At 39.5% G+C, this 27,347-nt stretch overlaps 2 protein-coding genes across 3 annotated transcripts in view; both read right to left on the bottom strand.

Annotated features, from left to right (window-relative positions):
- Positions 1–2,235: 2,235 nt before the first annotated feature.
- LOC141005778 (uncharacterized) lies at positions 2,236–6,467 on the bottom strand. Its single transcript, XM_073477809.1, has 4 exons — positions 6,389–6,467; positions 4,328–4,811; positions 3,551–3,654; positions 2,236–3,063 (listed from the first exon to the last, which is right to left on the bottom strand). Exons 2-4 carry the CDS (start codon positions 4,801–4,803, stop codon positions 2,888–2,890), a joined length of 756 nt encoding a protein of 251 aa, XP_073333910.1. The 5' UTR covers positions 4,804–4,811; positions 6,389–6,467; the 3' UTR covers positions 2,236–2,887.
- Positions 6,468–7,371: 904 nt separating this feature from the next.
- Positions 7,372–27,347, bottom strand: part of rab11fip4b (RAB11 family interacting protein 4 (class II) b) — a 31,395-nt gene continuing 11,419 nt past the window's right edge. Inside the window, exons 2-14 of one of the 2 annotated variants that reach the window (XM_073477085.1) lie at positions 23,630–23,880; positions 23,049–23,237; positions 21,134–21,268; positions 18,125–18,160; positions 16,334–16,433; positions 15,661–15,764; positions 15,298–15,438; positions 14,852–14,933; positions 13,258–13,395; positions 12,910–13,071; positions 11,238–11,318; positions 10,644–10,787; positions 7,372–9,740 (exon numbers count right to left, since the gene is read on the bottom strand). In XM_073477085.1, the coding sequence (XP_073333186.1) occupies positions 9,624–9,740; positions 10,644–10,787; positions 11,238–11,318; positions 12,910–13,071; positions 13,258–13,395; positions 14,852–14,933; positions 15,298–15,438; positions 15,661–15,764; positions 16,334–16,433; positions 18,125–18,160; positions 21,134–21,268; positions 23,049–23,237; positions 23,630–23,880 (1,680 nt within the window). In that variant the 3' untranslated portion in view covers positions 7,372–9,623. The remainder of the gene's footprint in view (positions 9,741–10,643; positions 10,788–11,237; positions 11,319–12,909; positions 13,072–13,257; positions 13,396–14,851; positions 14,934–15,297; positions 15,439–15,660; positions 15,765–16,333; positions 16,434–18,124; positions 18,161–21,133; positions 21,269–23,048; positions 23,238–23,629; positions 23,881–27,347) is intronic. The other variant, XM_073477094.1, reaches the window with a different exon arrangement.

The raw sequence follows: 27,347 nt of genomic DNA, 5'->3' as shown, positions 1-27,347 counted from the left end.
AATCATTATGTTGCCAGATCAATCAAGACGCTGAATGCTAAATGACTGGTCACACTGGAAACAGATGGAATTACTGGTGGTGATTCACATCTGAGAAATGTGGCCTAAAGGCCTGGAGCTGATTTCCCAAAGCCATCTCAGCACTGGGAAATGTAATTTGTATTATAATCAGAGTCTATCTAGTCATTAATATAGTAATACAGCGTGGGTGGGTTTAGCGTACTAGCAGTGAGCTGAAGTTGACCCATAGAGCTGGTTACAGTACAGACCTCCAACATGTCTGCTTATTTGTCCAAAGACAGGATGTGGAGAAAGGGCCCATTGAGACATATAGAAGCATTAATCACTCACCAGGATTACAACATTTATGAGACATGAGGCTATTTCTTAACAATGTAACTCTGATACCACCCCCATAAATTTATAATGCAAGCTACTGCAGCATTCAAGGGGAAATCCAAAGGAAACACAATGAAACTGAGGCCGGCTCAGTCAATAATTATGATTGTGAAGCAGCCTCACACAAAACTAAAAGTGAAGCGTGGTATGCAAGCTGCTCCAGTGGCAATGAATAACAGATGGGTCTTTGGGAACAGATTGATAGGGTTGAGGGGCACTTTAAATGAGGAAACAGGCACATTTTTATATGAACAGCATCTATGTCTAAACAAAACAAGACCCATGGGAGTGAAAAAATTGACCATGTAACATTTTCTGTCAAAGAAGCAGTGACAGGACTTAGTCTCATGATGACATGACAGATTTGACTCATGATGACATGACAGATTTGACTCTGGCATTTCTGGTTTCTGAATTTGGGATAGTTATTCATGCTCGAGGGTATTTATTGAATTGTCTACTATCAAACAAATAACATATGTGATTTCTGCTTTGGAGTCGATTTTGACTTGAGGGCCAGAGAATGATCATTGGTAGAGTAAATTAATAATGACATGTCAGAGTGGGTCAGCCTTCTGGAAACAAATGCTTCAAACAGATAAAGACAAACAGATTAATGAACATTCAGACCATCCTATAAACGGTCTGGATGACTGGATGTATATAATACTTCTCTTTATTGGAGGCGCCGTGGGCCAAACTCTACTGGCAGTCGCATATTTTGCATTTAGTTTCATAACCAATGAATAGACAAAATGTGTGCTTGTTTTGTTCCTCCCTGTCTTGTGATTTTTTTTTTTTGGTTGAGTTTTGGTTGTCTTGTTTTAAATATCTGTGTCCACTGCATTTGATGGAGCGTATTTATGTTGACGACCATGGCCAATTGTGTGTGTGGCAATGAAGAGTTGTGGGGTTTAGGGTGGGGGTTTGTATGTATATCTTGTGATTTATATTTTGTAGATACAATTACCCCTGGGTTTTTTTTTTCTACAAAACTGCATGTTTCTCTTATTTTTGGCTCTCCATTCTCAACTGTCTGAAACTCCTATGAACAGTTCAATGGGACTCGCACTTCAGGTGCTCAGTGACCATTCAATGCCCGTCTTAAGCGTCCGCGAACGCCAAAAAAGGACGACAATATCATCATCTTTCACAATCCTCATTGTCACTCCTCCAGTCACATTTGCCCTGTACATCAACTATGAAATTCACGCAGACGGCCGGGGAACATCAAACGCTACTTCATCGCTTTGATAGTGATGGATCTGATGTTGCATACTTTTGCTTGAAAAACAAACCCGCAGCTACTTAAAATTCAACTACAAAGTCTCATCAGAGCACACTGTGGTTGTGGATTTTTCCACAGATTATGACCTCAATCTATTATTGACATGGTGTCTGTGAACATGAATGATTTAGTATCATTAGATGACAATCGGCTTAGTAACAGTTGCCTCCATCTTTAGTTGCTTTCTGAATGAAAATCCAGGGAGGAAGGGGGTTTGAGCAGTCTGCAAGAAAAGTGCCTTATGTATCCCAAGTCCTTGGGAATGAACCCATTGAACTCCCAAAGGTGTGTGGAATAACTCAGAAACAAAATCTGACACCAACTCTTCCATCTAGTGGCCAAAAGATGTCATTGCTTCTAAAAATCGATCAAATAAAACATAAAGCTGGCAACATGAGTAATTCTTTTGGTTTGTGCGGTAAAAATAGGACTGAGAGATCCAAACTGGGGAGGACCAACTCGTCCTGGACAACCCTGCAACACAGGAGAAGCTCATTTTGACTGGAGCAGTGAGCAGCGTAGATAAATATACACGGTTTGACCACAAGTTATAAGAAAATTGGTTTATTGTGGTTATGAAAATGAAAATGAAGGTCTGAACAGGCAGATAACGATTTGCTGTTGCTATATAACCAAACCATAATTTCTTGGTAGGGCTGGCTGCCTCAAAAGAGCAACTTCTAAGCACAACCCATCTGAGATAAACTTAGATAAAAACATTAGTTCAGTTTTTGGAAGACTAGAGAAATTATGAAGATATGGAAGAAAGACAAATGCACGACTGTTTTCAGAAACAACAGTCACTGAAGTGGTACAACAGCAATGTGTGGAAGTTAGCTAAAATCATTAAGATCACAGAGGCCTAACAAATTAATATGTTGCAATATAAAACAAATATAAAATCTGATTATAAATTATAAAATAAAACCCATGATTAAAAAAAAACAACCTACACTCCACCCTACAATATTTGACCTAGGAAAGCATTAAACTATTTGATTTTGAAGCTTTGCATAGACGCTAAAGTTTTAAATCTAATTTCTTCCACTAATGTTTTCGATGAGGAAAAAAACACAGATGCTGACTCAACAAATAATCTAAGAAAACCCTAAAAAGTCTTCACAACGAACTTCTCAGTTAATTTTGGAATGTGAACGTCAACTTCTACCAATCCTCTAACATAAACAGATTACGTCCGGCTTACTCGTCAGCGTCTGCAAACTGGTGTGGCTCAGTGGGGATGCTGAAGCAGGACCACTTGACAGGGCGTGGGTGGTGTATTGCTGGTCTGTAATTGGCTGTCAGTGGCAGGTCAGCGATGTGCGTTTGCTTAAGTCTCAAATCCCGCAAAGCAAAGTGGAGCACATCCTCTGGACCTGGAGGAGGCAAGGAATAACAGAGTCAAACACGTGTACTTGGCCTAAATCCTAAAAAAACAGCTCTGAAAGCCAACCTCAGCTGGAGGAGAAATAGCTTGTTGTGAGAAAACCTTCAAAAAAGCGGAAATTTGCCTTTTGATCTCAAGTTGTCCAGGTAAAACAGTCCGGTAGGTTCAACTGGGTTCAAGCAGGTTGAGACATAAACACCAACTTCCATCAGAGAGAAAACAATGACCTCTTTTGTAAAACTGAAATGAATGTATCTCATATAATCAGCAATTTCTGTAGATTAAATAGAGATTGTGTTTTATCGTTTCTTAGTTTCGTTCATTTGACTGCAGTGGTAACAACACTGCTGCAATTATCCTTACTGCAAAACATATTTTAATTTATAAGACCTATATATGTATTTCAGATATTTTGTGTCATCAACATATAGCACTGTTGAGGGAGATAATGTGATATTTAAATGAGTTTTCTTTACCATAGGGTCTGAGCCCAAAACACATCTTTTCCCAGACAGGCACTGTCACCTCTTGGATCTCACTTTCCCAGTCCTCCTGCTTTTGTGGTGGCAGTGGTGGAGGTCTGTAAAGGATTAATAGCTCTCAAACCAACTTAAGCAATCCACAATCATCTTTCAAAAAATGTCATCAAATGTCATGTCGTCTTTGCTAAGACAGCAAGGGAACGTAGCAAAATGTTTACATGTTTTATCTTTGATTATCTGACACTGTTCATTCAATATTCTGCCACAGAGCAGTGAGAGTGGTTACAAGAGTAGTTTATCTGCTTTATAAGGTAAATGGAAAAAAAAAAAGACACCACTCTCATATTTATTATAAGTATAAATTATTCTTTATAAGACTACAGTCAGCTGCCTCTGTCCAAAGAGGCTACCAGAACCTCTACAGCTCACAGAAGGTTATGGCTGAGCCGTCTTCCTTTGTTTCCAGTCTGTATGTAGGCGTGTGTTAAAAACAAATATTATCTTCTCATCCAACTCCCAGCAAGAAACACTGTTGTATAACTGGTTGTATAAAATAATACATTTGATGAGGTCACCTTTTGCCTTTGGAAAAAAAAAAGTGCTACATGTTTTCACTATTTTGTGACATTTTATGGATCAAAATAATTTTAGTTGCAGCTATAAACTATTCCTTTGACACTGAGTTGCACAACTCTTTAGACAGAAAATAGCGCAAAATGAAAATTCAGGCATTCAGTCATATAGAGGAGATTCGACTGACAGGTGACGCACCTGTTCTTTCGTCCAAATTTCTTCCGTCTTCTCTGTTTCTTTGCTGCTGCTGACAGGCTGGGCTCTGGAGCCACTTGGTCAGAATAACTGGGTGAAGCAACAGTGTCTAGACTGGCAGCCCCATTTACTGAGATACCACCAGGATAGTCTGCTCTGTTGACCCTGCCAGCTGTTGAGGCATCACTGACAGCTGGAATAGTGCTACCATGCTTCCTGAGTGTCCTTGGTGGTGGTGCTTTTCTTCTCTCGCCCTTGTACTCATGGTTAATATAACCATTAACCATGCATTGAGGTTTGGTTCCATTCAGTGTGCCAGCTGGTGTGCTCTCATTGGTTCTAGTGGCAGCTGCTGAGTAGCCATTGTGGACAACGGCTCCGTTAACCAAATCTGTGCCTGGGGCCAGACCGTTGGCATTACAGGAGTACCGAGGCCTTCCTCTCCTTCTGCCCTCATAGTTCATACCAGTCTGAGGCATCACGTCACCTGTAATGTAAAGTAAGACCGTTTGAGTTCAAAGAATGGCAAAAATCAAAACTGTAAACTCCAACACAAAATATATTTGTTTTGTTCTGTTTCAATGGTTCTAAACAGATTAATTAAAGATATGTAGAAAATTCACAGACCATTATTTATTGTAGATATCAGTGAAAACTATTGGATTCATTGCCATGAAATCTGGTGCATTCATGGTCCTGGATGGATGGATCCTAATGACTTTGTTGATCCCCTGGCCCAGGCCTGTTTGTACTGAGTACTTTTAGGCTGCACTGGTCATATAGAATGAAATAATAAAACCAGTACATGTGACAGTACAACTAACACCTGTTGCAAAATCATCTAGTGTGAAATGTGATACTTTAGATAAGTGCAATTTTCTTTAACATACACTTAAATTAATCCAAATGGGAGTTCAATGCACTTGCAAAACTATTGTTAATAGAGTAACAAAGCGGGAGGAGTTAATTTGAGCTTCCAATGTTATGGAAGTAAAAGTCCTGTTCATTTTCTCCACAGACATGAATGTTTAATGACTTGTTGGTGTGCTATCGAGGCTTGGAGGGACATGAAAATAAGACAATCACTACAAAATATGTGGTCCACTGATTTAAGAAAAAGGGAGGGAAATCTAAATATAAGAATAAGTTTGTAGAAACCTTCTAACTTATCTTTTGGAATTTCTGAGTCAATGTTAGATGTACTAAGCAAGTATAGTGCCATCTTAAACACACTTGCTTGGCTTTTCCTCCATAGCAACAGTGGCTGGGGATCCTGGGTATTGTAGTACTAGCGCCATTCACAGTCCATACCAAACAAGAGAAAAACATGATTTCTCAGAAACAAAATAGAAATAATCAAAAGAGATCGTCCTGACTGATCTAAAAGATTTCCATGATCATTGAGGAAAACATTGACAAAATAATTAAATCAAAGAAGAATTACAGTAAGTACCCTTCTCTTGGCACTTATGCTAAAAAAATAAAAAAAAATAAACAAACTCTTCATTTTCAGGACTGAATAAACAAACTCACCTAAAAAGGACAACACACTTTCATACCGTTTATATTTGGTGATGCATTGATGCAATAAGGCACCTTTATTCCAACTGGAATAAACTAGTGTGAAGGCACCACCTGTGATGGATCTGAATCATCTGAGCCTGCATGTCCCAGAGCATGATGGGATGTTAATTGCGTGATTTTACCATGTGTTGAAGCATCGGCATTTCTCATGTTTCTCCACTCATTTATTCAGTTTTTTCCCTTTGATTTGCCCCCCATCTGTACACTAGAGGAGTCTTCCCAACCCCTAAAGAAAGACAGTTAGTTTGACTGCCAGTTCACAGCTAGAAGCTAACTTAGCTCCCTGCTGCGGCAGGCTAACATCCCCAACATTAGCTACGTTAGCGCTGTGACTGACAGCTAGCTTACTTATTGAGAGTTAATGTGCTTAGTTATGGGGGGAAAAAACATACATCATACACGAAAGTCCGATGGGAAAGAAATCTCATAACTTAGTGCTAAAACCTAGCGTTAACTAAGTTTTATTTAGCTAACTCTTACCTGTACCGTAGCCTGAACACTCCCCCGTGTAGCGCACAGGGACCGGCCCACAGACTCCGTGGGAACGGGGCGGACGACAGGGAAGAAAACTACACGCCGGTAGGAGGCGCCACAAAAAAGCAATGCCATATTTTTTAGAGCTTTGTTTTTCAATCCAGTTTAAAGGGCGTTAAAGGAACACCCCGAGGAGAAACTATAGTCTGTTTAGCTACATTATCAACCTCTAAACTTCTTGACAAGTGATTCTTATGTTAGATTCAAGGAAGTTAACGACCCAACAGCGACCCCTAGCGACAGGAGCGACTTCTCAAAGTCACCAGTGGTGAGAGGACAATAGCAGGCATCCAAACGAAGGGGGTTTTGACTTATTTACAGTAGTTTGAGTAGTTGTAATTAGTTACTTCAACCCATGAAAAATCCCTCATATTTGCCATATTCAGGAGGCCGTACTCTGAAAAAACAAAAACCTGTCAGAGATCGTCTTGTACTGCAAGGGACAGAATGTACGATAGTGTTCATCAGGGAGGTATTTAATTTTCATTGTGACAGATACACTATGTCTGTTGGTGATAACTATGTGGACAACTTGTCCTGTCAGGGCTCTGAGGTAAGGCCTCTGTTTGAAGTCTTAATAGTACCCCAGTGGTAGGGCACCTCCGACAATGGTTTGCTTCTAACAAGTCCCTGTAAGTGACAAAAATAGAGTAAAACTGTACCTGGCATTGTCTATATATTCAATTTGTTATAATTACTGAAAGACAAGAATACACACACTTTAATTTGATTGTAAATTCGGGAATCAGATGTGTACCTGTATAACAATGGGTTATTTCAATGCCAGGTCAAATGTTTTTATTTACAGCACAGTATGAACAACACAATGGAAGCTAAGACATCAGCAGCGTACACTGTAGGCATAGAATAAGTAGTTTCATGTTTTAGAAATCTAGTAACTAAAATGATAGAAAGTTCTTGAGACAGCATCACTGCCAAAGCCATTTTTATTGCTATTTATAATGACTACATCGCATTGGATAGCCCCAATGAGTCAAAATTTAAGAGCTACAGGAAATGAGTTTCTGACAAATTTTACAGCTTAATGTATCGTTCAGAGTGTAAAGATTTGTAAAGCAAAACAAAGACAAAAATCAGCAGGTATCGGTAAATAAGTTAATATTGCTCATAATGCTCACCATTTAGTCGAAGTTAGGAAGACAGTTTGCAAACATATAAAAAGCCAGTTTAAAGCAAATTGAATAGCAATGGACTCACTGTGACTAACAGAAAAAAAAAATTAAGAAATGCAACAAAACATCCCCCGCTGCATTAAAAAATCCTTGACAAAATATTCCCAAAATGCTAACCCGGTCTGCGTACCATACAAAGCATTGTGCTATATCGCTTTTCTAATAGGACACCTAGGCAATCACAAGTTCTTTCTTGATAAAACTGTATAAAATTGTTTTCATAGTATCAATCTGAAAAAGAGTGGTGAGTGGCACATGAATACAAATTATCACTATATAATTACAACATTTACAAGTCAGGAAAATATGTCAGACACAGACATAGAATGTAGCTTCAAAAAACGATGTAAATCTATCGCAACATCATCTTGAAAAATGTCCTCAAAAGGCACAGACAGAAGAACAGGTGAACCATGCAAAAGGAAACAAAGTTGTTTTTTTTGTGCAAGGAAGCAAAACTCAAGTTTAGAATAATTACATAATACAGCAGATTGAAGTTGTTTCCCCTCTCTAAAACAATGCCCTCTTCAGTACAGTACTGAATACTGTACATGTGTATCACAACGCATATTAACCTATGACAGAGATTTAAAGTCAAAAAGCCTTTTTGGCTCAACGTGAAATATCCAGTTGTACATTCATGATATTTACAGTATTAGAGCGTTTCAGAGAGCTATCCGGGTGTTAAAAACAATCAGCAACCTGTAGGCTTCAATGAGATTGCTAATCCAGTCGTTTGTACCAAAAAGTGAGTCTCCTGTGCATGGTCACATACAATATCTGAGATGATTTCACTGAGCTTAGAGAGATGATTCAGTAAACCATGTTACAATGGCTACCAGTCACTTCAACACAAATCCACCACTCATCCTGTACATTCATATCCTTACATTTCTGTGCAACATCGTTGGGTCTATTGCTAGCAACAGTGGAGCTTTTTCAAGCTCATGCATTGCTAGCAGATAGCAGCCATGGAAGTCACAGTTTAAAGACACTCCTTGGTTGCAGCTTCCGCTCCGTAAAGTGACACTCGACTGCTCACCAGCACCAACTAAGGGCCACTTCTCAGTGAAAGAATATTCACTATTGGACTGATTGACACTGCAAGGTTACTGGAAGACATGTTCTCAAGAAAAATCACCTTCGATTATCCATTTATGACTTCACCAATACCCTCCTTTGCTACCATACACGGCCCATCACCTGACTCCCCAACTCGGCTCATCTCGACTCAAAATTTCCTGCTTCCCTTTTAGTTATAGGGGTTCTCATTGTTTCCTTTCTCTGACCACTTGCCACGATCTTCTCTTAAAACGTACCTGTCCAAACACGTCATCAACGTGCACTGTTCAGAGAACACCTACATGATGGAGGAGAAAAGATGGGCAGTTTACCGATCAGGCAACACTCGACTGGTTTTGCCTTCATGCCTCTGAGAGTCGGGTTAACAGTCTGGTTGCCAACTTGCCCGTCTGCTTCACGACTGATTCTCTCTTCATCACACCAAACTGTTTATCTGTGGATAAAGCAGCTAATATTACACCAGGATGCAGTAGAATCCACGTCAGGCTTGTGAAATGTTCCAGTTTTATGTTTTACGTACGTGTCCAGTGTTCTACACCAAGAACATGTTGAGCGCAAGAAATCACCAGTTCAAAGTTGTGACAGTAGCTACAGTTCACAGCATCGACAGCGAATAAAAAAGAGCAGGGTAGGAGTTGAAGACTCACAGTAGTTTGACCTACAGTCAGAGAGCAAAAACTTGTTGAAAAAACTCCCTTTAGCTCAGTGCAGAAGTACTTCTTTTCCCTGCCACAAACAGCAGGGGGCGACACATGTCTATGTATATGTTCCAGGTTCTAAAACTGGCTCTGGTTCTCTCTGCATTCCTGTACAGATTCCTGACCCGGTGTGCAGGTTCTTATCAAACAACTGGAATGATCCTTTTCCTGAAACCGGGAACGATTCTCATTCCAGTTGAGTCACTGCTAGTTCTTGATCTCCAGGATGGAGGGGTTGTGGTCCAGAATGGACAGGATGATTTTGTCCATGTACTGTCGCAGCCGTATGTTGATTTCTTCCTGCTCCTTCAGGGCTTCCATTAACTGAGGAGAAGAGGAGAGGAGAAGTATGTCAAACACATTTTCTTTTTAGTTTGTCAAACAAGGTGAACTAATCTTACCAGTTGTGAAGTATTAACACAAGAATTTCTTTGTTTTACTGTGGAACCTTTGTTAAAGCTAAAGCTAGAATATTTTGTTAAAGCTGGGATATCCTTTAATACTGGATACATGCAATGTTTTTATGGGTCCACATATATATAACAGAAATGGTACTTAAAGCAACCAATTATCTTGTAATAGGGTGAATGGTGTCTCTATCACTTGTTTCTGCACTATGTGCCTTCAGTCAGAGGGTAGGATCACAGTGTTACATCCATGTTTACTTCAACATACAAGTTTTCAACACATAACATTGTTATGGTGTAATGAGTTTTGTCTGTAGTTAGTTAGACTATTTGTCAGATGTAATGTCTAACAAATTGTTACAGACCTAGGATTTGTATTTAACACAGTGGTGCCAAATCACACAAAACGGCAGTTTCTACATAATGTTGCTTTAAGGCTGCAATTAACAAATTACATCGTAAATTAAACTCCAAACTATTTTGATAATCGGTTAATAATTTTGTCTTAATTTCATAGTTGACCTCTAGTTAATCATGCAACTCTAATCAAAATGGTTGCCAGTTATTTTCTGCCTAATCAATGAATTGTAATTCTAATGCTGCTATACAGTAGTTACAGATTTATGGTGTTAAGTTATTCCATTTTAAGCATTGATAGCCTATTTCCATAGTATTTGTTATGTGTGAGATATAGCCATGGTGACGACCACCATATCATGCAAATTTGATTCAAATCTACACTAATCAAATATCTAACACTGCTCTCCTGTGGCATGTCCTAGAAATACAGTTCTGCTCTAACTGCTGCGTGTGATTGTACCTGGTCTCTGGAGGCGTTATCTATCTCTGCAGCTAGAGACTGGGCCTTGGTCTGTGTGGCAAACAGGGTCTTGGCTTCATATAGACTGAGGCTGAGGATCTGACCATTGAGCTCATCGTTCTGCTCCCTCAGCTTCTGGTTCTCCTGAAATACAGAATCAGGGTGGGAGTTAGAAGAGAGGGACGTAGGATGAGAATGAGATAAGTATCTGGACCACACAACTGTATCTGGAGTGATGATGATATAAAAAAAAATAAAAAAAATGACCGCTACTCAAGCCTCACTCAACCCACACGAAAAAAACACTGCACCTCATCCAGCAGCAAACAGAGCATCTATTTTGGCAACACCTACAGGACATAACATGGGTTATAAGTGTTACAGAACAAACTGCTCCCCTGCTTTGTCTGGCGTGTTATGAAAGCTCCATGATTAAGTTGCCTTTGAGTGCTGACACGAGGTCAGTCTGCTTTTCCCTTGTTCTCTCCTGAACCATTAGTGCGGGAACTGCAGCACTGACCCCAATTCAGTTCACTCTACTCCATTGTTATTAGTGGTTAATCGAGAGGTCAAAGGTCACGGAAGCAATTTTACCATCAGACCAGGACGGAGCCGAGCCCCAGATAACACCAGGTGCTGGAATTCAGGGGGGAGAAAGTCCTGGGACATAAATCGCTGGACACACACACATACAGACATTTACAGAGGTGCACAGGCAGGCGTAAGATAGTGAGCTTAATCCTGATGGATATCACAGCGCAAATTAGAGCTACTCTGAAACTGCAAGAAGTAGCTCAGGGTAGGAAGTTGATATATTGAGAGAGAAATAAGTATCAGAAGATTAAAGCTGGTATAAAACCATTATTATCATTCCCAGTCTTGGTTGCCTGCAGTGAGTGTGACGAGTTCAGTGCGAGGTTGCAGGAGGAAATGGACCTTATCATCTTAGTCACTGATAAGATACACACACTGTGCAAATCAGCAATTCTGACTGACTGTCTATGCAGAGGCTTACAGAGTTACTTCAAGGCTTGGTGGTTTTAGTAACCTCACCCTATTCTGTTGGCTAAGGAAGCATAATATCTAATGCATATCATCACGTCCTGAAAATGACAGACTCCTGTATAACTTCATGAGGCTTTAACGTCGACTTTTTCAATCTGAAAACACTCTCATCTAATCCCTTATCTCTACTTTGCACCAGGTCTGTTCACTTTGCAGGGATGGAAACAGAAAGTTGGCATCTGAGTCTCTAACTGTGAGAGGCAGATGTTACTGCATCTAGATATACAGGCAGGAAAGATTAAAAAAAGTATGTATTTTTAAATTTTGGGTTGAACTGTTCCTTTAAAGTGGATCTTAAGAGGAGGAACCAATGTGATAGACTTTGATCGTTACCATCCCCTAACCCCACTGGTAATGTGTGATAATATATTCTGCCTAAAACCACCCTGTTAGGTCTGCAGCCACAAAAATAATGTTCCTCTGGCAGTACTTAAACCAATTTATTATGTTAAATGGAAACAATTATACTTCCTGTAAAAGCAAGATTAAGTGCACTGAGTTCTGCAGGGATAAATATAAATCTATAATGTATCATCTGATCCATCGCAATCATTGTGCAGGCATGTCCTCCCTGGTTATAATATAAAAAGTGTACATGTATTGTGTTGCTGTGCTGCAACTGTACCCTATTGGGCCATTATGTGTGAGGAAGTAATTGTTTCTAGAAATAATGCAGGGATTAGCTGAATTTGCATTTTTATTACAATTAAGTTGCACATTGCTGAAGAGACTGTCAGACAGTAGCATGATGGTCAGTCAAACATATAAACTGGTGAGAAAAAGACACTTATGATAAATAAAATCAATGCCACACTTTCGAAATCAAACTTGGAAATCAAGTAAACTCTTCATGTTGTAAAGAAAATAAAAATAACTGTGGTCAGCCAGGATACATGACTGCTGCTTTAACATAAAATCAACCATGATTATAGACAGCATTCAATCTGTGAGGTTATAATTATGTAGTATATAACAGTGCATCCAAACCAAAGCACAGAAATCCCAGTTCACTGTAAAAAAAAAAATCCCTGCAGACTAGCTGTGCAAACACCAGATTTAAGAAAGCTGTCCAACAGGTGCCATGTTGCTTGCCAAGTGAAAGTGTTTTATAATTATCCCTGCATCTTAATGCACACTCAGTTGCTACATCACTTACTGAGCTATGCACAACAAAGACATGAAGAGAACCTTTAATCGGTACCTGCTTGAGCCGCTTGACCTCGTGCTCCAGCTCCACCTCCCTGGTCCTGGTGTTGAAGTCTGCCAGCCCTGAAGAAGTGCTGCCGCTGCGGCCGCCAGGCCTCTCTGTCTCCAGCTTGAAGAGCTGCAAATGCTCCAATTCTCGACGCAGGTCCTCTATCAGCTACACAGAGACAGGACAGATGAACATTATATAAGGCCAATGCAGTATTTTGTAAGTGTGGGTGTATGAGCAGTGCATGATTGCAGTGAGAGAGAGAGGAGAGTGAAAGAGAGGAAACAGAGTGAGCAGTAGAGCAAGCAACCCACTCTGTGTGTGTGTTTGATTACATAAAATAATCCCTCCCACCTCCTGCATTTCTTCCTTCTCTTTCTGGAACTGGTGTCTGTTCTGTCTCAGTTTGTCCATCATTTTCCTGTAGAGGTCCATCTCATCCTTCAGCCGCAAACTGGTGTCCTCCAGCTTGTCTGTCATCCTTTGTTTCTCCTGAGGAAGGACAGACATACACCCTCAGTGTAACACACACCATTAATCTTGTTTGCTGTGTTTCTTTTTTTTTGTTCAGAAAGAGTAACATCTGTCGTTTCAGTTCCTGCCTCAGTGTTTCTTCCCCGTCCTGATTATCCAAGCCTCATCTGCTTTAGTAAATATCTTTTTACACCTTGTCCTGTGCTTTTCTCTTCACCTGAGTCTCTGATCCACTAGAAACGTAGCATACAGTTAGAGTTTGAAGATAGTGCGCTATGTGTTTCATTTATGTCAAAACAGACAAGCCTATACTGTATACACTCCTACTTACAGTGTTTCATCAAACTTTGAGAACCCACAAAGACATACACAGGTATCTACATTGACAGACTCATTTGTATTATTTATATACTATTAAATAAAGATTTGGAACTTTTATTCAAGTATTTGAATATAGTGTTACATTTTCTATTTTCTGTCACTCTTTTGCTCACACATTTTTTTTAAGCATGAGCTAGAGCTGACAACTATCTGATTTGATGTCATTAACGTAGATACTGTCTCAAAATGGAGGTGTGCATCAACACCCCAAGGCTGTTTCTAACACCTCATCCTGTGAATAAAATGAATCTTAGTGTGTGTGTGTATACACATGTTGAACAGTATTTGACTACTAAAGAAACATTCAGGGACCAGAAGACTGTGTTGACAATTGTGAATACGGAAATTACATAAGACCCTGTTTATTAGAAAGAGAAGATAATCAGATCAGCAACTGATTTAGCATTGTACTAGTATGCAAGTGTTACTAATCACATTAATTAAGGCTTTATACCTAAATAGAACAGAGCCTTGTCGGGTAACCACCATTTTTCCAAGGCTGTGTGAGTAGTACTCCTCAAGTAAACACACACTTTAATTTGTAAAAAGGTCGGAGTTACCCTTTAATGTCCCAAGCAACACCTGTGTGCCCCTACTATTTCATGGCAACATGGCTGCTGTGAAAAAGGACAAAATCAATGCAGCAGAACCAGAGAAATCACGTTCTTCTTTCTTGTCAAAACCTTGCTCCTACATTACCCATAATGCACCCCATATCTTCTGGTATGTATGCTAGTAATGGCCAATGTAACCTCGAGGCTGCTAGCCTCAAGCAAAGGTGAGGAGCGGGCTACAAAGGTCTGCCAAACTCATGTCTTTCTAACTTCACACTTCCGGATTTTTTCTACTTTGAAATTTGTAATCTTCCAGCCTGATTCAATCAACATCACATAATAATCCGATTTCAAACTCCCTCTGGAGCCAGAAAAGGCTTTATATAAGTTCTTTCACATATGCATAAGTACCCCCCAACACCTGTAAACAGACGTTGTTGTGTACAATCAATGGTGTTCCCCTTTAAAAGTTAAAATATGGACAGAATAAAGAAAACACAAACAGGATAAAAGACAACAAATATACAAACATGGCTTACCTCATCCAGTTTCTCTGTTTGTGATTTGAGCCGGCACATGTTCATAGAAAAGTCACTGTTCTCGTCCTCCAGTTGTCGAACTCTAAAAACACAAAATCCTTTATGTCAGTTTACTTTTATATAAACGCTGAGTTTGGCTCAGAGTCAGCTAAGGCGCCTACACTAACTATATGCTGCAGCTCCAGAGGCAACAAACTAACCCCTGGAGGAATCTGAGTTTAGCATACAGTTTTACATTCTGCATTTTCTCTTAACAGGCAGGCCCGTCAATGTCCATATTCAGGGGATTTAAAGCAACGTTGTCAAGTCCATTTCTTTACGTCCAAAAACTCAAATCTAAACTACATATTAACATCAGATTATACACTTCCAATCCATACAATTGTACACAACTAAAAATGTATTGTTTGTGCATCAGTTTGCTCGATTATTTGTGTGTTTCTCACTGGTTGGTCAGCAGCTCTATCTGTGTGTTCTTGTCTCTCTCCATCTTGCTGTAGGCCTCTCGGTGTCGTCTCAGCCCCTCCTGCAGACTTTGTTCTGCTCGCGTCTCCTGGTCTTTAAGCTGCTCCTCCAGCTCATTAACCCTGGGATGATCAACACATCACACAAGATTGTGTGTTACTTTTTGAAACAGTGAATACCAAATGACTGTTACATTCTGTTGCATAAGGTCTGCAAGATGAATAGCATTGACCTTTCAACAATGAGAAGTTAGACAGAAGATCTGTATGACATGGTACTGGTCCCATCATTTATTTGTTCTAAAATAAATGTTTTGTTTCTGAAACCCATCTTTCAGACTCTACCTGTGCACTAGTTGTGTGTTCTCCTGCTTCAGCTTGGACTTGAGATCACCGTTCATCAGAATCTCATGCTCCAGTTCTGCCACTTTCTTCTCCAGAGAACTCACCTGATAGAAACAAAAACAATTTACCAAAAACCTGGATTTACACCATATATATAATTAAATCTGATAATTAAATGTAGGGATGCATGCTCAATAATGCCATCTAGTATGAAAATGTCTTTCAAATGTCTCTAAACGTAACAAGAAATATTAAATTAGGTCAAAATAAAGCTAGTCTATAGTTGAAAGACACTAAACGACAACACTTCCAATACTTCCTACAAGTAATTATGCAGTTCCCAAGTTTTTAAAGACTTTTAAATGATAACCATATTCCTTGAATTTGCAGACGCAAGAGGAATCCCAACAGGGCTCATCCTATGAATTAGCATTCTCAGCTTAAGCTGTGCATCCACCAGGAACAGCCCTTCTCAACTCTCTCTGTGTTTGGAGAGCGTAAAAAACGCTGACGGTGAGAGTTATTTAATCTTTATGAGTTTAAAGTATCCTCACAGAAACAGGAAAGGCTATTACTGCTTCCCACGAGCATTTGTTCAGTGTGTAAAAGAGGTTGGTTAAATAAAGATCTGTTGACGCAGATCAACATACAGACACGCAGACACTGTCCGTACCTTCTCATTGATGTCGATGTCGCAGGAGTCGATGCTGTCTCTGAAAAGGTCTTCTGTGCTGCCGTTACTGCTGCTCAAGTTGCTGTTGTGAAGCAGCTGCCTGCTCAAACACACACAGAAACACACACAAACTTAAATAATCTGCTGGGAATAGATCCAGGTGAGGACCAGCTGGTTCTCTGCGAGTCTGCATATATATATTTATATGTGTGTGCGTGTGTGAGAGAGGAAAGGGAAGTGTGCTCTATCCTGCAGTGATGTAGATGATATAGGACTGTAAGGACAGAGCCAAGCAGAGAGGCTGCTGCAAACAGAATTAAAATTAGTACTGTGTCGCACAATGAAGTGTGATATGGCTGCCCCCTTTTACACTGATGGAATAACTTGAGAACAGAAAGCTTGTCCATTATTGAGATTAGCAATATGGAGAGGAGAGGAGAGGAGAGGAGAGGAGAGGAGAGGAGAGGAGAGGAGAGGAGAGGAGAGGAGAGGAGAGGAGGGTTCCCACACCTTCTTAAATATCAAATTCAAGAAGTTATCAAGGACTTTTCAGGCTAAATTCCCTAAAATTCAAGGACCCAATAGAGAATAGTCTGAGACACAGATCAAGGTTAATTAATGTTTCAACACAGAGAATCTTTATAATGAGAACTAGCAGGCTTTACAGAACCTCACAATTAAAAAGAGAGAGAGGCTTGAATGTGTGAACACACACTCACTTAATTGTGCTGCGGTGTTACAGTGATGACATGCAGGAAGCAGAACATAACCTTCATACTGACGTAAAGTAAGAATACATTACAAGAACCCAACATATATAACTTCAAGCATTTTCAATTAACGACTTCTATTTATCTCCTAACATTCAAGGCCTTGATTTATTTTCCCTTCAAATTCACAAACTGTCAAGGATTTCAAGGAGCGACAAGGAGGAAGAGGATAGTGGAGATGAGGAGCACAGAAGAGTAGAGACGCCATAATTATACATTTTTATCGTATTATTAAAAACCTCTAGAACCCACACGCATTGGTGTCATATTACTCAACACACCATAAAAGGGCATGCTAATCATGTAGCAGTAATGCAGCGTACCCACTTAATGGGAAGAAGCTCTGCTAAAAGCACATCATAACTATTGTTACCTAAACAAAACCCATTTTTAACACCAAGGGGAGGAGAGGAGAGGAGAGGAGAGGAGAGGAGAGGAGAGGAGAGGAGAGGAGAGGAGAGGAGAGGAGAGGAGAGGAGAGGAGGAGGAGAAAGAAAGCTGTAAAGTTGAAGAAGTAATCAAATGAGACAGAGAGGACAGTAGAAGGAACATGGGGAGCGAGCCAAACTTAATATTGAATACATAGATCAGGTCTGACAGGCCATTTTCACTCTGTCACTATAACTCAGTTAGTGTGGGCTGAAATAGAACAAAAGCTTGGATACAAAACATTTCACCCAGTACAGACCAACAGGCCGTGAAGATGGGTACATGGCTGAAAAAGCTGATGACCAAACTCAACTCTTAAAGTAAAGATTTTCCATCAGTTTAGTTCCAGATAAGATTACTTCCATCCAGACATTAGTTAGTAATTAACTAGTTGTTAGAGCACAATGGTCGGGAGGCTGACTGATAAGGAAGCAGCAACTAATCTTGCTGTTAGTGTCCTTGTGTCAACAAATAGAGCAAACACGTGCAGCACAGGCATAAACACAAACACAGTACAAGTGAGTGACCTTCAATGAAGACACGCACACAGAAGCACACTTAAGACTCACATACACACAGGTAAGAGGCCTACCTGCCAAACGCAGTGCTGGAGATTTTCCTGTTGGGGCTAGAAAAAGAAAGAGAAAACAAAACGAAAGACATTTTTATTACAGTGAATTGCCATGGATACGTCTAGACTCACAACAATGCACTGGAAACTAACTGCTGATGGCAATTAAGATTTGGGCTGTACAGTGTGGCAGACATGTAGCAAAGAGAGAGAAAGAAACACCGAAGGACAAGCCAATGATAATACAATTTCACTCCTGGTTCAGTGAGCGGGGGTTTCTGTCAGCTCAGCAACTGTCTCAGGGGGACAAAAGCCCAAAGGCTCTTTCAGTCTGACGTGTATCACTGTGCTGGATTTCACATTGGATTGACAAAAATGAGCAACATACTGCAGGGTCACACAAGAGACAGCTAAATTAATACAGTAAAGAATATACAGAGTCTGTGCATGTTTCTTTCTATGTTGTGTCAACCCAAATTTGATTGGGGGTAATGTTTTTAGGGGTTACACCTATGATGATAACTTCTTTTTGACAATATAAATGTCATTTTAAGGCTATTTTATGACACTTATATCGTGATACTATAATAGAATAATAATCAATTAGTACACCCTTTCAAAGAGCAATCATTGTCTCATTCTTAATGGTCAGTCAATGGAACTGTGAAAAAATATATAAAATAAAAACCACACAACCAATATTGTATAAATAAATATATACATTTAAAATATTTAAATAAAAAGGTGAGGTCCACATTCCTGTCTAAACAAACATGCTTGTAAACATAACAGGCAATATTGAGGTTAGCATAAATGATCAAGGTCATGCATATTCATCGATAAGCTGATAATGTACGATAAGTCGATAACATCATCATCATGACAGGCCTTATGGGGGTTGTAGTCCATCATGTCTTATATTATTCTCACTACTTAAAAGGTAAAAGATCAACTCTGCTTCTACAGTCATGCAAACTGTAAAGAAGCTCAAAAAGGACGCATCATATTCAGTGCAGACAGCATTTGTAGGAAACAGAGTGGTGGAAAGAAATGATTGACAAGGGTGTCGAACAGGCTGATCATCAAGAAGGATCCTCTCAGCATTTAGACAGAGTAAAGTTTTACAAAGTGTATAATCCTGAATGACAAAGGGCCAAATTGTGGAGAGAAATACAGCTTTGTTTTTAGTCTATGAACCTCTGTTAGGGCAAAAGGCACCCATTTATTATTGAACAACATTTCTGTGGTGAAGTACTTGTGCTCTGTCCATTCTTCTTTTTCTATACGTTATTTCCAAACTCCACTCACTGTTTTATGCGTTTATTACCCGTGCTTCACTGTGGCCAGTTTCATTAAATTAATTGTGTTTGACATGCATAAGTGATCCTTTAAATATTGTATGCGTATTACTTACTAATTGCTTAATTGAAAACGCTCCTTCCTCTGTCCTTTCTGAATCCACTTAGTCTTGCTTTTAATCCTTTACTCCTTGGATTAATCTATATGGTGCCTTGTTTTTAGACAGTTTCATATTCATCCACGACCTGCTGCCCATGCCTTCATACAAATCCTCCTTCCTCATCAAAATCCATTCCCTCCACCATCCTATTCAGCCTGTGTCTACTTGCTACGAGCTCACTCCATTTTAAAATAATTCTTCCAATCAATTTCACTCTCCTGTTCTTTCTCTTTCCACTCTCTTCCTTTCTTTCTGCACATCTCTGATTCATTATTCATAAAGGAAAAGCATGGGTCTAATCAGGAGGGGCATGTTGGATAATTTCTCCGGGGAGAAATCCTGCTGAGTCAGCAGAGAGGCTCAATCCATGTAACAAAGAAAGAAAGCGACTCCACCATTCACACTACAGTCATACACATTGTTCTACAACATATAATCTTCTGAAATAACTCTGTGCGTGTTTGTATGTGAACTTGTGTTTTCAGGTGGACAGCAGAGCTATTGCTGGTCACCACGGATTATGTTTCCAATAATAGATTCCCTATCACAATGGTGGATGAGGTAAGCACAGGAGTAACAGCCTTACATAACAATCAATTAGTGTTTGTGTACATAGTTGCTCATGCATTAAACAGAAGGAGGGACACTTAAAAAACTCCCCTGTAACAATATTATCATTGTTATTACATATTACGACCATCACCAGTTTGCAGTATGAGTGGACCAATACACTTTAAATCCCTCTGTCTGTATCCTGTATATACACATTATAGCTGACAGCGTGGTGCAACATTGTGGTGTATAGTTCCTGTCATGTATAATTCAGTTATCATACCCTGGTTGTGTCACTAAACAATAGATGCCAGGACAATTAATGCTCACCTTACCTGTTTTTAATTGGACGGTTTTGTTTATGGAATCAGCTATTGTGTGGCTGCTACGGTATATTTCACCATATGAAGTTATATTGATTTTAATTTGACTAAAAGAGACAGGAAATATTGCAATCAGCAACTAAATGTTGACTGGCTTATAGGCATAATATGGTGGTCAGCAGGAAATTTTTGAAAACAGGAAAACAGCAAAAAATGTGAACATTTCTTAACTCACAAAGTTACCTCTGTTCTCCACTTGCACAATGTAGTGTGACGTATATTTGCTTTACAAACTGCACGTCCTTTTGCCTCCGGTGCCTTCAGTATACATCTATAATTATGTCAGTGCTTTTTCATCCATAATTTAGTTAGAATACTTTTCTTAGTTAACTTGTCTATATTTTGTTTAGTTTACCGTTCGCTTTTGTATATAGTGTTTTTAACACACACCTAATATCACGCAACCTAACTTTAGCATGTTGTTAGTTGCTAACGTAGCTAACGGTTATCCATCTTTCTAAATGTGAAGAAATAGCCTTATAGCCTACTGTAGAGTTGGCACTGGAAAAATGATCTGCAGTTCGTAAGGTGGATATACATCATACTACATTGTGTAAGTGGGGCATTGTGTTTGTACGGACAACTTGCATTTAGTGGGGGCAGATATTGTGTCATACTGTTGTGTATGTGTCCTACCTGTTAGCCTTGAGGTTTTTGAGGCGAGCCTCCAGGTCATTGAGCAGGTTGACCTTTTTGCTGCACTGAGAACAGTAGACATCCATCAGTTCACCAGTGTAATGCTGACGCACCTTACGAGGAGTCTGGCCTGCACTGTGAACAGACACACACACACACACACACAGTTTTTTTTATCTGTGGATAAGAAGAAGTCATCTTACATTTAACTGCTTTTGATTACATGTGCAGGTGTAAATATTTGACCATTTTAGTGTTTAGAGAAGAAAGGCTGACATAAAACAATGGTGCCAGTGCCAAGACACCTAGAACATTGATCTAGCTATCCACTAAATAACAGCAATAAAAACTGGCACCAAGAGAGAAAGAGATGTAAAAGACTGAGAAGAAGAGAAGGAAAACTATCTATCAGATGATCAACATTTCCTGGGACAAAACGTTTGCTACACAGGAACACAGTGGAACTCACAACACTTTCTGTAAAATGAATACTTGAATCCATAAATATAACTTCCAGTCTCCACTTAGTTTATTGTGTCACAGTATGTTGGTAAAGAAGCAGTGTTGTCAGAATACTACAATTTCTAACTTTAAAAAAAAATATTGATAATTTAAGTGCCGGCACTCTTAGTGTGCGGGTCAATCCTGCTCCACTGCTTTTTTCTAATCACACATAGAGCTGATCTCTATAAAAACCTTATGAATTTATTACATGTAGCGTTTTATGTGTTCCTGGAAAAGCAGGATGTAGCTTCCTCTTCACCAATGAAATTAAAAGGAGCTGACACTGTGATGATCTGCAGGGAGGGATTTCGTGATATGGAGAGGGCAGAAAAGATTACCTGCAGGTTGTGAGAACTGCCGGTAGCGTTCAGTACCAGCCTCCTTAAAGCACTGGTATCGATATATCAATGTTTTTGACAACACTAAAAGGTAGCACTTGAAGCAAGACAGCAACAATTCAGACTCAGACTCAGACTCAATTGCCTTATTACCAAACTTTTAAGGTTTTAAGATACACACTTTGATTTTAATATAGCTTCCAATAACTCCCCCAAAATCCCATTATTTTCTCCCAGCTCACTGTTCATATAAGTCAACACAGTTCCAACACAGTTGAGGTTTTAAATCTCAACCTCAGAATCTCAAAATGTTTGCTTTGAGAGGCACTATACCAAAATTAGTGAGTGCACCTTTAACCCACTTTGTACTGTAGTTTTTCAAACTTCTTTCCCATGCTGAGTTTTCTGAGGCTTCTTGTAAATCCGGGCCTCATTTTGAATTTAAATCTCCATGCCAACTCCATCTGGTGAGTTTTGTCTGCTTGGTATGCGTGGAAGGAGCATGGAGCAGTATTGCCAGTCTATCAGCCAGGAGACTTAATCCCATTAAACACAGACCTTTGATGAATATTAATGTGGCCTTAAGGGTAAAAACTCCTTAGCTACACTTTTACAGTCAAGACTCAGAATAATATGAGTCAGGTAAGGATTCAGAGAGGAGCATCAAGTCCATATTTAATAGAGGTGAAGCTACAGAAGCTGGTCAATGTCCTCATAACGACTTAACATGAATTAAACTACACTTAGCAGCACGGTGGTTCCCAACCCATGGTCTGCAGACCAGCGCTGAGCCACAAAACATTTGCTACTGGGCCTAGAGGAAATGCTATGATTCATCAAGTAACTTGAATAATTGAACAATTAGAAAGACATTCATAGCTAGTTAAGGCTATTTATAGAGTAATTACATTGCCCTTTTGGTTTGTCTGTACTGTATCACTCGCTGTCACACCCCAAAACAATTGGACACTATTAGTAGGTCATTAGTATGTGGTAATCAATTTGTCTACCTACTAGTGTCCCACTCAGCATTCAAACATGAAGACATGTTTCTTTGTCTGTCTCTCTCTCACCTAGAGGGAACAGATGAGCCGAGGTCGGAGTATCCGTTGGTGCGAATCTCGTCGTCTGGGCAGGGGCTGCAGTAGGGAATGTAGTCCGGTTCCTCCCCTACTCCGTAGTCCTCAAACTGCTCCTCGTTCAGAGAAGCTGAGGAACGCGTCGATAGGTCGGAGGTCACCGAGATGCTGGTTTGACCACACCTGAGGAAAAAGCGGAGGGGGTTGGTGTTATACTTACATAGACTCTTTATTTTGAGTGGCAAATTAACAATGACACATGATTACATTCAGGAGCCCCTGGTATATCATACTTTTAATTCAGTATATAAGATACATTTTCCCTCAAATATTACTTAGACTAGACTGATACATGTACATTCAGACTTAACTATTTTTAGTAGTAAAAGATCATTTTAGTCTGAGAGATAATTTCAGAGAGCCTGGGGAAAAAAATGAAAGGAACAGACATATTTCCCCATGAATTAGGTTCTCTACGGTATGCAGCACTGGATCAAGGAGCGCAATCGAACGTGGACTGAAGTAAGATTTAGAGACAGTCAGACAGAAGTAATAAAAGATGGAACAGGGCTTACTTCTCCCCGGGAAAAAACAGATCCCCCAGAACGTCCTCCTTGTCTCCCGGTCTGATCAGGCCTTCGGAGGTGTCTGACCCTTGGGTGCTTTCCACAGCACTGTCTCTGTCTGATTCCCTCTCCCTGCCCTCGTCTGCCACCTCCTCCTCTGGCTCCTCCACTTCTCCTGGGAACAGCTGGCACTCAGGGACGGGGTCAGGATCAACCCGTGTGCACATGATGACCGGACAAACCGGCTCCTCCTCAATACCCTGGGGAAGAGAGGAAGAGGGAGAGAAAAAGGTGTTCTCATGAGTATGTTTAGAAACAACTTTACAAACACTGACCTGTTAAACAAAAACATCTCATGCAGATAGGGCCGGGTTGTATGGCTATAGTTTTAGGTCATATTGTGATGTATGATATATACCTCGATTATCAAATTATCCATTATTCTTTTTTTTTTAGTGATTGCATGCCCCCTTCCAAACATCACAAGACTGATTTCAACCATCAATGCAGACATAGCAAAACGAAACGACATAAAAGACAGCAAAAGACACAGGGGGAAATCGGTGTTAGTGTCTTATATCTGCAGAGACCCTGCAGCCCTCTGCCTGTGTTTCCTTTTTTCTCAGTTTTTTGCTGCTTGGGATGCTTTACCAACCCATAATGTTGGTATTTGATGTCCTGGGACTGAGATTCAACCAACTAAGTTTATGAACATCTTGGCCAAATCCTACCAATTCTACCTTTAGGTTTAATAGTCTTTGAATTATGTTAATATGATGTGAGGTTCAGTGAGATTTGCACAGAAATATCCGGTTGAAATTCCTTCAGCAGGATACTTTCAGCTTTAATACTTTGAGAACATGTCAGAGCCTGTACTAGCTAGCTTTTAACTTCATTTTTGAGTAAGAAGTTGAACCAGTATTCTGCAGCCAAGAGTTAAAGACTTTACAGTGTTTAAATGTGGAGAAAAATTTGAATCCTTCCTATATACATTTCAATATCTTGCAAATTCATATTTTCAGACAGTGGAATTCACAAATCAAGGCTGTTACAAGTGTTGTCAGTAACACTTGTGGATTCTGGTTTAGGGTGGATTTCCCATTTAGTAAATTCCTTCACTGTGGGAATGGTCTTAAGTTGTGGGGGTGGGGGTGTAGAGGGCTTGAAGGGTGAAAGGGCAACAGGTCAAAAGTCATAAGTCCCGTTCCATCTAGTTTCATTCTTCAGCGGCTCAAATCTGGTCTAACGCAACAGAGAACAGGGACTTTTCTCAGCATGACTGAACAGCTGAGACACGCAGCAGCATGAAGGAGGTGGGCAGGTGACGAGGTAATCAGAGAGGAGAGGCTCGTGTGTTGGGTAGTGAGCAACAGAAAAGTGGAGAAACAGGCACGGATGGTGGTATGGACAGAGGTGGTGAAGAAGAATAAGTACAGAATAGAAGAACACAGCTAACGAGTGAGGAGAAGAAAAATAGGGCACGGGGGAACAAAGCCGAGAAGAAATGAAAGGAATTATCAAAACCGAGCGAGGCTGAGATTAAACGAGAGTGTGAGAGCTGCAGAAAAGATGTAGGTGAGGCAGAGATAACAGTCAGGTCGGTATTCGACAACATTACAGACTAATAAAAGATTTAATAAAAGAAAAGATTCAGACAGCTCTCTGTCTCTCACACACAACCCTGATGTTTCATCCTTAAATCTCCACTGATACAGAAATCTTGTCTGAACTGTGAATTTCTAACCCCTTACTAAGGACTGAAACTTTTAAATAATACAGCACGATTTGTATTTGAACCCTTCCTTTAACCCATTAAGACCAAATGTTTCTCCCTTTCGAGGCTGATGTCGTGAGTGTGTTTTGGATGATGTTGTCACTGTCAATGCAATCATTTCCAATTAAAGCCAAAGTCTTAAGCTCTTAAATGTTTGTAATCTCCAAAAGGCTGAGAAATAAAGGTTTTAGTGAACGTTGGCAATTGTTTTCTAGGTCTTAATGGGTTAAAAGAGGAAACATTTGGTCTAAAATGACTTGTGTAGCACTGTCAGGTGGAATAGTGCTGCCTTTATGTGTGGTTGTTTTTAAAGTTTTAAAATGTCCTTTTTTCAACTCTATTTTTCCTCAATACAAGCATTGTATGTAACTTTTTTAGAAATGTGCTTAATAAAAAAAAAAGTTTTCTTACTTTACTTACTTTATTTTGGGTAATTATTTTTCAAGTAAAAACTTAATGTTGTTTATATAATGGGTGGCTGTCCAGTGGATTGCAAAGTTGTTCTCAAGTGTCAATAATAAATGAGAAAGCAAATAAATAAATGGGCTGTAATATAATAAGCCACTGGGCCTTGTTGCTTAATTAAAAAAAGGAAGATTGTGCATGCAGATCCAAAATAATAATTAAAAAAAAAACAATAAAGTTGGTTTGAAGTCTCATTGAAATGAAAAACAAAAAAAAAGCTCTCTTGGCAATTTTGGCCTGTTGAGTCTTGGCATGACTGATGAGATGGTCTGTAAACTACATCCTTGTGTAATTTGAATGCTGTTCAGAGAAGATTATCTGCTCATATCTGAATTATGTACTGTATTCATATTCATTTACATCCCTATCCTACACCCAACACACACACACACACACACACACACACACACACGCACACACACTTTCATGCCTGTGCACAACTAAATTAAAAAACTACCAATTCATCTCATAAACTGAGGCTTTGTGCTGCAACAAAGAGCCGACATGGGGTCTGGAGCTGAGTCACAGAGAATAAAAAGAAGGGGAAAGGTCTCTTTAGCATTCCTCAGACCAGTCTCTTTATTTCCCTGCAGCAGAATAAGAAACAGTGAGAGGCACGAAAACAGGCAGCCCCCCCTCTGCACTGCAGCACAACAATTAAAGAAATTGAACAAGCTAACACAGCGGGGAAGTTTAACACCTGATGTGCTCGTTCTGAGGAGGAAAGTAGAGGAGCTTTTCATGTAGGGCTAGCCTACATAATAACAACAAGCAAAGTTAGAACTAATCAAAATATAGAACAGAGCCCTTCAACATGGGTTGAAAAGGTGATATCAGATTGTTGACATCAGATTGTTACATTGGCTGGAAAGGATCATTTCATTGGAAAAAAACACATTTTCTCATCATGAAGCAATAATATCCTCAAATTTTTTTAATATTCTTACACTGTAAAGTCTGACAGTGACTTTACTTAAAAACGAATAACGAATAATTCTAAATTGTTAAAACTTTTTAGCTCGTAAAACTTAAATTGAATAGTCTGGGTTACTTACCTCTGAGGGAATCGGTTTGGTACTTTTTCAGTAAAGTCAACTTTTATAATTTACAGTGTATGTTTGTGAAGTTAGTTCCTTCTTTCTAATCACTCCTCAAACCTTACTTTTATAGGAAAGCTTTTTATCTTGACAGGTTGTACTATTTTTGTGTTTTTTTGTTGTTTCAAGTGTAAGCACTTCGTAACAGATATTTGTGTTATACAGTAACGTTAATTTTTACTATTTAGAATAAAAGCCAGGTTAAAGTTATTAATAGCTTCATTCTCATTAACTACTGTATGTGTGTTACACAAATACAATATGCCCAGTAAAGTCTCATTTTTAAGTATTTAAAGAGGATAATTTTCTCTCTGTTCAGGTGAAAGCATGTCAGCTACTCACTCAAGTGTTCAGAAAAAGAAACGATACCTGTTGAGCAGTCAGTCAAGAA

This window comes from Pagrus major, chromosome 1 (genome assembly GCF_040436345.1).
Source record: "Pagrus major chromosome 1, Pma_NU_1.0".
NCBI classification, from domain to species: domain Eukaryota; kingdom Metazoa; phylum Chordata; class Actinopteri; order Spariformes; family Sparidae; genus Pagrus; species Pagrus major.
Note: the sequence above shows the minus strand (reverse complement) of the source record. Positions and strands in the feature narration are given on the sequence as shown.